Genomic DNA, 10,244 nt, shown 5'->3' with positions numbered 1-10,244 from the left:
GTATAGATCCGTCTATATACATCTATGTATGTAGACGGATCTATACATACGTTCATCGGAGGTCATCTCGGAAACAGCTGCTTCAGCTTTGATTACTTTGAATAGGTTGCCTTAGCCTTAGGAAAATAGTCTGTGATGAAGACTTCATCATTTCATCAAAATTTTAAAAAAATGATCTACTTACCAAAATAGAGACAGTGTATGGTACCGAAGTGCCATTAAATTACACTTCTATCAATACGTATTTCACTATTGTTCATAATGATAAATTGGAAATAGCAACTTCTTCGTAAATACTCTATTTATTGAATGTTGTTGTCACTACGCGTGTGTTAGCGTCGCTTCGAGCTATCGGGCGGCCCTCTGCTATCGTTTGTGGTTATTTGGAATATACGCATGTTGCAGGCACGAAATGGGTATGGAATTGAAGTGGAACTTGCCAGTGGTGCCGACCATGCACGTTTGAGTGCTTGCGATCTTTTTGTTTGGAAATATAAAGAAAGCTCTAGGTTAGTCATTTAGAATTCAGAATGTCAGGATGGGAGCCTTTCCAAGGAAACGACGATAGGGGAAGTCATTTAGGTCGAAATCTGATGAGCGACAAGGGCAAAAAGAGTTTCAACCAGAAGATATCCTGACATTGCGGGCTTATAACATTTCTCGCATTCAGCCTAGTACTACCAAAATATTTTACAATCTTAAGATCAGTTTCATTTTGAGATCATGGTATAATTGCGGAATTAGTGAGACTGAATACAGCTAAATGGAACAACTGCTACAAGATAGCAAAATTACTTGGATTCCTTTCGAACGGACTGAAACTGATCTCGCAACAACCATTAGAGAGCTAAAATAATTAAATAGCTAAGTCCCCGTTTTAGTGAGGCAAAGTAATTGAATTTCTGAGACAAACGAACCGAGTAATTACAACAAGGTAACTCAGTAATTGATATGGAAGTGGGTTACCTGGAATAGAATGACAGTAGACCTATGAGACGTTAAGAATTCCTGCAACGTATTGACGAGAATAAGATGAAAGGGTAACAAAACGGCTACACAAAACCTAAACCGGGGGTTTAATACAGGTTTCAATTCGTTTCATATTCATTTAGAAAATACAACGACAGTGTTCAAAACAGTTATTGCATTTTGCAACAAACGTGTGAGAAGTCCAGGAGGTAACTAAGCAACGGATAAATAAGGTGTTTATAGCCACTGAAAGTGCCTATAGATGAATCGATGCCTTCGCTGCTACACAGGTCGAATAACGACGGTCGCTTGGTTTTGATTAACTCAAAACCGTGAAAATGAGCTAATTTTTGTTCGATAAACGTATTTCTTGTTGATTCTGGGGAAGAACATAATCGTATCATGGCCTTTTGAAATACAACAATCAACATCATGGCACGTCCAAGGTCCGTTTTCATGGAATACACTTTTGAATACCTTGTAGTAGTAGTAGTAGTAGACGGACATAGATGTACTATTCGCATTGGGATTTTCCTCAAAGGTGCGTTGTTATCATTTATTTATTTCTTGGAATCGATGCTAATAGTAGCTAAATATAAAGATGAGTCGTGTGTCAACAATAAATGCAGGTACAGTCCGGGCGTGCGTTCTTCATAGTGCTTATTGCTTGATTGATTATAACATGATAATTACAATGACATTGTAAACACAAGCGATATCATGTCGTTAGTTGCATTCGGGTATTTTCGAGTAAGTTAGCTGCGCAGTATTTTGTATAATCAGATATAGCTAATTTGCTCCATTGTTGCAGGCCCTTTTGATATCACGAAAATGCATATAAACGCCCGAAAGATGAGGAAAATGTTTGGTCCGCTTGTGCTTGAAAAAGTCGTTGCTGGTCGCATCGTTGTACATGTTTTCGACCCGCAGGATATGGAAACAGTGTTTAGAAACGAGGGACGTTACCCAACTAGACTAAGCCACCGCGCACTCCTACGCTATCGGCAACAACGGCCCGAGCAATACAGAAATGGAGGACTTTTCCCATCGTAAGTTTATAGGAGAATTTCTTATGCACATTGAAGCTGTGGTCTCAGTTATCTCTGACAAAATAGCTGTCGGTTATCTGTCAAGAGTTTATACAATATGATACATATACGACATGCATGTAAAATCAATGAATTTATACAGTATATAAATAAAACAGAGAGAAGGGTATACACTTCAACCTCTTACACATTGCGTTCCCTTGTTGACGTCAGTCAACAAGTAACACTATTTCGTAATTGTTTCCTCGTGCATAGATACAGAAATTGTGTGGCTGTTTTGAACGGATCTTATAAATATAGCTATTGTGAAATCATTGCTATTAAGATTTCTCATTTTACCTATCTTATGTTTCTTTTGCGTATTCGTATAATTAGAAATGGAGCAGACTGGGCTGAGATGCGAAACAAATTTCAGGTTCCTCTGATGCGGCAAGGTCACATGGAAATGTACCGAGATAAACTTCATGAGTCGGCTGAAGATTTGATCGATTTATGCAGCAACCAGCAATACTTTGATGGCAAGAAAGATCTCACACCGCTGCTTTACCGATGGGCCCTTGAGTGTGAGTAATTATCTTCGAAATAACGTACTCGTTTTCTGACTTCGCTTGTATACATGTCACTGGGTCTGTCGCTATGATTGTTAGACGGTAAAATCGACTGCGTAATTCTCTTAGAGCTGTTTAGGGTAACTGTACGCTCTTTTTTGTCTTTCGTTTGTTCGTCCTTCAAAACTATGTACTAGATCAATAATTGTTTACTTGTTTTTTTCTATATAACTCAGCGACGGGGATTATAGCACTTGACGGTCGGTTGGGCTGCTTAGAAGCCTCGTTTAATGACCGCCCTCAACGCCTTGTAGAGGCAATTGCAGAAACTCTCAATGTGACAATGTTAACTGAGAACGGATTACAATTTTGGAGGTATTGGGATACACCGATCTACAAGAAGCTTGTCAAAGCACAGGACACCATGGCCGAGTATGAGATTCTTTTGGTGAACGTTTTTCCTAAGTATTTTGTAGCAGTAAAGGTAACTGTAACAAATTGCAGTCATATCGGGAAACAATTATTCTATACGATAACATTACCTTCTTGATAAATATGAAAAATCCCACTTTAGCATTGATCAGTTCGCGGAGAAACGTTATAAGTTAATTAATTTGATTGTCTGGCAATTCCAGAATTGTTAACGGTTTTTTAAAAGAGCATCCTCCAACGTCCAACACCACGGAAACGGCAACAGTTCTTCAACAATTCCTCGCACTCCCTGGCGATAAACGCGATGTATACACAATGATTATGGATCTTTTCCTGGCAGGAATTGATACGGTATGCCATTTCTATACCAGCGCCCGTTTAAATTATTTGCATGAGTGGCAGTAACTAATCAGTAACTCATATATCAAAATATTGCACAATCTAAAACTCTAAAAAATTAAATTAGGATCTAACCTTTAAATTCTAGAGTGGTTCATCTGTTTCATTGAGATAAGACCCTACGCACTGCCGATCACGATGTGTGCATATTACCCTGTCAACGATTTTTGTCTAATAAGACGAATAATAAAAACGACTAATACCCTTCGGATACGCCGCGTCTCGAAAACATTACACCCAAAGATAACCAAAGCTTAGCGATTTTACGATATTACGACTCTGGCGGAGCAAATGAATATTGGAATACGAAGAGTCATTTACTTTAAATACGGCTAAGTTACATCTATTGCCATCTTTACAAAAATCCTATTAAAAGTATTTTCCCGTTTTTCGATGTGTCGTGCTTTAGACAGCTTATTCAATGATCTATCTACTGTATCATCTTGCATCGCATCCAGAATGCCAGGAACGCCTTCGTAAGGAGCTGCTATCTCTTCAAGCTCGGTTGGGCCCTCGACCAACTTGCCGCGCTCTAGAGGGGTGCACGTACCTTCGAGCGTGTACTCGTGAGAGTCATCGCCTTTTGCCGATTGCACTTGGCACAGGCCGTATACTCGAGTCCGATATCATTTTATCAGGCTACAACGTACCGGCAGGGGTATGCCTTGTTCAGCTTTTTTACTGCTGAAGTCGCTAAAACGCTTATTATAGACACAAATGTTGGTGAATAGTTTTACGTGGAACAGAAAGGGGAAAATCGTGTTAACTACAAGCGATACATACATGTAAATTACAAGTTATTTGCTTACTGTTCAGTTTTCCTCTAGAGGAGTTGCCTCTGTTGGATAGTATATATATATATATATATATATAATTTCTTTGATTTTTATTCATCTAATCATAATCTCATTTCAATTATTTGTCACACGTGTCTGCGTTACTATGTTACTTTAGACAATGATGCTCGTCCATAGTCAGTTATCATCTCGTGATCCCGATCAGTTCCCGAATCCTGATGAATTCCAGCCAGAACGCTGGCTACGTTTTCACGATATTTATAAAGGAACCGGCGCTGGAGGTGGCAAGGAAGCAAGTATGAGAGACGCCGAAAAAGACAAATTTTGTCCGATCAATCGAGGAAGGCAACACCATCCGTTTTCTTACCTACCATTCGGATATGGACCGAGAATGTGTATTGGGAAACGCTTTGCCGAAACTGTCGTAAATACTCTCACATTTAAGGTGAATATTGAAAGCTGCTGCAGAAATAATTATATACCGTTCGTACAATGAGTTGGTTGTCACAAATATCTCGTGTTGATTCAGCAGCTACTTAATCTGGACGAAGTCGAAATAGAGAAGATGTCGAAAATGCAGCTTTATTTTCACCTGAAATCTCCATCTTTGAGTCTTATCTCACTATAAAATTCTGTTGACCTGCAGAGAAGGAAGAGCGCTTTCGCATGGTACAGAAGTTCATTAAGAACGGAGAAGTGAGAAGAAAAGCGAACATTGAAAGCAAAAGGAACGTACGTATGTTCTAACCTAATATGGTATGTTCTATTTTCAGATGATAACCAAGTATTCGATGGAGTACACACACGATAAAAAAATGGACTGCTTTACGAGGCTCATCAACGTACCGGATCAGCCACTAAAAATTCGTTTCAGGAAGATCGAACTTTAATTGCAGGATGATTCAGTATAGACGCATCAAATATTTCAAGCGCAGAATCTACTCATATTAATTCTGAATTTCTATAATTCAAGATGTAGTTCCTGTAACAGGGTTCTAGTGGAACCGTCGTCAATGTTAAAATGTAAATTTTCATACAACGTGCACCGAAAAATAAAGAACAAGCTACGTCTGTTTTTACCGTAAACTTTTTATTGCTTAACGCAACGGAGTTGAAAAACAACAAAAATAAGTAAAAATAACTACTTTTTATACTATCATAAATAGCCTTTTTTTGCTATGTTCAGCTCACTATTTTGTTGGAATGCATATTGACGCCACGTCCCGAAATCCTTAATTGTAATGTGTACACAGAACAAGTGTTTTTCTAGTAGGTGAGTCCTTTTGGTAGTCATAGATTTTCTAAAGGCCTATGCCTGGTTACATTTTCATTCTGCTTAAATGGTGGTTATTAACATGTACCGTTTTAGGGACGAAGACATCAGTATGCACATGGAAGTACTTGCAACTCACTCATGTAAATGTCTGCCAGGCGCTTATATATTTACATGAATTAATTAACAAGCTACTTAAATGGCGCCTCGTACTTTTTCAATCCAAGCTACATGCCACAAGCAGGCAGTGATTTTTGCTTTCCGACCTAATATTTATGAGAGCTAAAATTGTGTTACTATACCAATCCTAATACTAGGCCCTATCTGAGTTACTTTATTGTCTCTTTCCTGTCAACCATATACATATCTGTTTCTAATCATCAGGACACATCAGCATGAGTACATATTCATTCTTCAATATTGTTTTTCAGTCATCGTCTCGTCCTGTAACGTGTAATCTGTACCTGCTATTCATATTCGAGTAAATTAAATCCATATGGAACTACCGTATTGAAAAGTGGCAGGCATCTTGAAGTCAAGTTAATCACCTCCGCCAGAAAACATGCCCTTAGCACGTTTTAAGATCGAATCTTTATTAGGGTCGTACGGGGAATCCTTCGAAGGTATCTCAAGAATAGAAGGAATACTACTAGTGTGCCGATCGATCTCATGCCGAATCATATCAGCGACACTTTGATTGATCAAAATAATCGCCACATCGGGTCGCTTGACGAACGCTCGGAAAGTCTCCTCGATCTCCGACACAGGCGTGTCTTTATCGACGACCTTGAAATTAGGCTGCCGTTCTTTATTCATCTCACCTGAAATAATAGTCATATCCATCACATGCTTAGTAAATGACAATATGTATGTTAATACAAAAACTTTATGCTTTTACTGTGTGCCCCATGATAATTTATTTTTAACCTCTTCGCTGCTAATTGCCTCTAATGAAGTGTCCATAGGATCCAGCTACAGATGACGCCCGGACAAAAAGCACTGAAATGAAAGAACTTCAAATGCAATAATGAAGGTAGGTTCCCACTAACGGACTGTCACCGTCAAAGTCACGTGTCCTTTGTTCACAGCTCGGTAATTTTTCTTTTGTATTATTCAGCAAGTGATATGTTACACATGGAAATTGGCGTTAAGCCCTTCAAAGCCATATTATGTAACAAGTAGCTCGAAAGGAATAACAGAGTCCTATACTTTGCTTGTGCTGCTAATTCTTTCGAATAATGCAGAACGTAGTCAGACAGCTAATTAACTGTCAACTTATTTTCTTAGCCTTAGCCAAAGCATACTGCAGATCCCTACAGACGTGTGGGTACTAAAACGGTTTACCAAGGTACGAACGTGTAAGATACTTTAAAAAAAAAATTATTAGCATCTTACGTTCGTATCGGTATGATTTTTGCCAATTGTACCATATTAATATTAATAATAAAGTTGCGTTTCTCCCATTCGATATGCGACAGTAAGCTAAAGTGACGCGTATTTATCATCTGTATACGCATCTAAAGAACATCCATCAGAACAAGCAAAACGGGATCTGAGAGGAAATTATGTCAGAATAGATTAGTCATTAAACGATATACATTTGAATATTAAGACATCCAGATATAAGTAGATGCGCAGCTAGAACGACGTATTGTAGTCAGCATTTCAAAGCATATCGTTATTTCTACTCAGCAGGGTTAAACAGCACTTTAATAGCAACCGCTATACCAGTTTCAAGTAGGCTAATAGCACCTGTGAATCAATGAAAAATACGAACTATAGTCTTTACTACAAGTGCAATGCGTACTGGAAGCTTGAAAATCATTGCTCAACTTCACTTTATCTAGGTAGAACAATATTCTAAGAGCATGGCTTTATCAAGGGTATTTGCGTCAAATCTCTAAAAAAAGATCACGAAAGTTTTTGTCGTTCGGAAACTATACTCATCTCATTCTACGCCAAAGATTAAACAAACTAACCAATTATTTTCATACTAGTAACGTATCATGTTAATGGCTCTCATAACAACTGGGTGAGCAGATGATTGTGGATAATTTCGTTTAAACGTTATATACATGAAGATTTGAGTGAATACGCAACAGTGATGTTTTGTTTTACAGATAAGTACAAAAGTTTACATGGCTTACCAAAAATAAAAATATAGTATTGTAATTCCTAGACTAGCGCGAAATTACACCTTCCTCGATCAGGTCCTTTCTAATTATATTAGATTTATTAACTAGTCATTTTTAGTTTGATTCAAGCCCACTTACCAATTCCTCCCATAAGGAAGCCTACGCACGTTTCTTCATCACCGATAATGGAAATTAATTTCCCGCGAACAGCCATGGTGAAAATGTTCTCTTGTGTATCAGTGCCAAATTGCATGAAAGCTAAACACTCGCACAAGACTGATTCCTACCAGGCACAAGATTTAATAGCAAATAGATCTCGTGATTCGGTTGACAGGTAATCTAGATGAACGCACCTGGCAGCTGGATGAGCCACGCTTGTATTAATAATTTAAAAGATTTCAAAGGACTTATATTCCCAGATGCATTAGAAACGCAAGCCCAAATATGCGTATCAAGTGGTTAAGCGGTCCTATAAAAAGCATATTGTAAAAATGCGTTCAACGAGCGAAGCCTTCATACGAAGTACATGTAACCTCTCTAAATGTCCGAAATGTCGCACTGCTCCAAATCCGTTCACATCCTATCAATCGAACCAGCGGGTTTCACAATAGAATAAAAATATATGAAATTCAAAAGATAGCAATGGATGGCTACACGGTATATTTATTTAAAGTGCGAGTTTGCAGCTAAATGATCCCCAATAAGTTCTATTGAGCGTACTTTTGGGCCAGTTTGCCGTGTTCATCCTCACCAAAAGGTTAAGTCGCGAAAATGTTTCATGTTCGGCAAACTTCCAGATACGTGCGGCATCCTAGGCGCACGATTGAAAGTGGTGGTTCTATTCGTTCGCCCCTGTCGGGCACCAAATATGATATGCCCCCAGATACTCGGTTCGCGCAGGGGATTGTTATGATGTCACAGGGCTTATCTCAAATCGGGCAGGCTCTTAGTCGTTACGGAATACCGCTATCACCTACTGGCACACGGAAGCGCATTGCGGCGAAGTCAAAGAACGACAGTGACTTTGGTGTGGAGAATCTTTGTGTGGTTTTCGAAGGGTTACGTCAGTTTGTCATGAAGGCCATGGAGTATAATTTACGACAGATTATTGGCACGGCTCCTCTTCATGAGCCTATCCGACCGACGGAGAACCTTATCAAAGTGCCACAACCTAAAGGGGAGAGAATTTTTGAAACAATTACGACAATGGATCCTATGCTGGGCACGTCATCAAAAGCCAAAAAGGTGCCTGCATCTCGTATTGGTCGAGCTTTAACTTATGGAGCGCTTTTGGCCGGTCTTGGAGTAGGGGCAGCGACTGAAGCCGTTCGCAGGCTTGCTTCAAATGAGGAACGGCCGCTTTTGTTGAGCGAAGCGAATGCTAATCGTATTGTCGAAACACTGTGTCAGGTGCGTGGTGCTGCCCTAAAAATTGGTCAAATTCTTAGTTTGCAAAACCTTAAAGTTGTTCCTCCTGAAATTCAGCAACTGTTTGTCCGAGTAAGAGATTCGGCACACTATATGCCGAGCTGGCAGCTTAATCAAGTAATGTCGCGTGAGTGGGGTAACAAGTGGAGAAGTCGAATGGACTCATTTGAAGATATGCCTTTTGCAGCTGCTAGCATTGGCCAGGTACATCGTGGGGTTTTTAGAGGAAGGGAGGTAGCAATCAAGGTTCAGTATCCGGGCGTTGCCAAGGGTATCAACGCCGACATAGACAATCTGATGATGTTGCTAAAGGTGTGGGATATGTTACCCAGAGGAATGTTTATTAACAATCTCGTTGAGGTTGCGCGACGAGAGCTTGTCTGGGAGGTTGACTACAATCGAGAGGCAGCAAGTGGTAACAAATTTCAAGAACTTCTTAGGCATGATGAGGTTTTCCAGGTTCCAAAAGTCATTGACGAACTTACAACGAACAGCGTACTTGTCACCGAACTCGTCAAAGGAGCCCTGCCGGTCGACCGCCTCGCAAATGCTAGTCAACCACTTCGAAACTATATCTCTGAAAACCTATTGCGACTGACGCTAAATGAAATCTTTATCTATCGTTACATGCAGACAGACCCCAATTGGTCAAATTTCCTTTATCAACCAAGTACTCAACGCGTAGTCCTTCTTGACTTCGGCGCCACCCGTTCGTACAAAAAGAGCTTCATCGATACTTATCTTAAGGTGATCGAAGCAGCAGCAGAACGCGACGAAGTAAAAATACTTAATCTATCTGAACAGATTGGTTTCCTAACTGGAGAGGAAAGCGAAATAATGCGTCGTGCACATTGTGATGCTGTCCTAATTCTGGGAGAGGCATTTACGGTCGATGAATTTGACTTTGGTGAGGGGCGTACGGAGGAAAAAGTAGGCCAGCTTATTCCTATCATGCTTAAGCATCGTCTCACACCACCACCCGAAGAAATCTACTCGCTTCATCGGAAATTATCAGGAATTTTTCTTTTATGCTCAAAGCTTCGTGCTAAAATAGACTGTCGCAGTATGTTCATGGATATCCGCGAGCAATACCACAAAGAACAGCAGAACGTCCTACTAAAATAAAGTCCTTAGTAATTAGGCAATTCTAGTAGCTCTTCTATTACTGTAATAAAGAATAATTATTTATGTTCAGAGCTTTTTGGAAGGCTTTT

At 39.6% G+C, this 10,244-nt stretch overlaps 3 protein-coding genes and 1 long non-coding RNA gene across 5 annotated transcripts in view; 2 read left to right on the top strand and 2 right to left on the bottom strand.

Annotated features, from left to right (window-relative positions):
- LOC111265301 (uncharacterized) overlaps window positions 1-412 on the bottom strand; it is a 2,770-nt gene extending 2,358 nt beyond the window's left edge. Inside the window, exon 1 of the long non-coding RNA XR_002683366.2 lies at window positions 185-412. This is a non-coding gene — a long non-coding RNA (uncharacterized LOC111265301). The remainder of the gene's footprint in view (window positions 1-184) is intronic.
- Window positions 1-5,273, top strand: part of LOC111265292 (cytochrome P450 302a1, mitochondrial) — an 8,560-nt gene extending 3,287 nt beyond the window's left edge. For both annotated transcript variants that reach the window (XM_086970433.1, XM_022841842.2), the window contains 7 exons: window positions 1,781-2,018; window positions 2,394-2,581; window positions 2,803-2,998; window positions 3,202-3,349; window positions 3,807-4,055; window positions 4,352-4,639; window positions 4,968-5,273. In XM_086970433.1, the coding sequence (XP_086826559.1) occupies window positions 1,781-2,018; window positions 2,394-2,581; window positions 2,803-2,998; window positions 3,202-3,349; window positions 3,807-4,055; window positions 4,352-4,639; window positions 4,968-5,084 (1,424 nt within the window). In that variant the 3' untranslated portion in view covers window positions 5,085-5,273. The remainder of the gene's footprint in view (window positions 1-1,780; window positions 2,019-2,393; window positions 2,582-2,802; window positions 2,999-3,201; window positions 3,350-3,806; window positions 4,056-4,351; window positions 4,640-4,967) is intronic.
- Window positions 5,264-8,040, bottom strand: LOC111265300 (V-type proton ATPase subunit F). The gene is made up of 2 exons (XM_022841861.2): window positions 7,741-8,040; window positions 5,264-6,288 (listed from the first exon to the last, which is right to left on the bottom strand). Exons 1-2 carry the CDS (start codon window positions 7,853-7,855, stop codon window positions 6,008-6,010), a joined length of 396 nt encoding a protein of 131 aa, XP_022697596.1. The 5' UTR covers window positions 7,856-8,040; the 3' UTR covers window positions 5,264-6,007.
- Window positions 8,041-8,169: 129 nt separating this feature from the next.
- Coq8 (ubiquinone biosynthesis protein COQ8, mitochondrial) lies at window positions 8,170-10,231 on the top strand. The gene has a single exon (XM_022841841.1). It carries the CDS (start codon window positions 8,374-8,376, stop codon window positions 10,153-10,155), a length of 1,782 nt encoding a protein of 593 aa, XP_022697576.1. The 5' UTR covers window positions 8,170-8,373; the 3' UTR covers window positions 10,156-10,231.
- Window positions 10,232-10,244: the final 13 nt, after the last annotated feature.

Source organism: Varroa jacobsoni, unplaced genomic scaffold (genome assembly GCF_002532875.2).
Source record: "Varroa jacobsoni isolate VJ856 unplaced genomic scaffold, vjacob_1.0 scaffold_952, whole genome shotgun sequence".
Lineage (NCBI taxonomy): Eukaryota > Metazoa > Arthropoda > Arachnida > Mesostigmata > Varroidae > Varroa > Varroa jacobsoni.
This window is presented reverse-complemented; position numbering and strand designations above follow the sequence as displayed.

Excerpts from the sequence above, each read along its gene's own strand:
- LOC111265300 (XM_022841861.2), bottom strand. The coding sequence starts at position 7,855 with ATGCAATTTGGCACTGATACACAAGAGAACATTTTCACCATGGCTGTT. Across the intron at positions 6,289-7,740 it reads CTTCCTTATGGGAGGAATTG|GTGAGATGAATAAAGAACGG; the intron begins GTAAGTGGGCTT and ends CTATTATTTCAG.
- Coq8 (XM_022841841.1), top strand. The coding sequence starts at position 8,374 with ATGTTTCATGTTCGGCAAACTTCCAGATACGTGCGGCATCCTAGGCGC.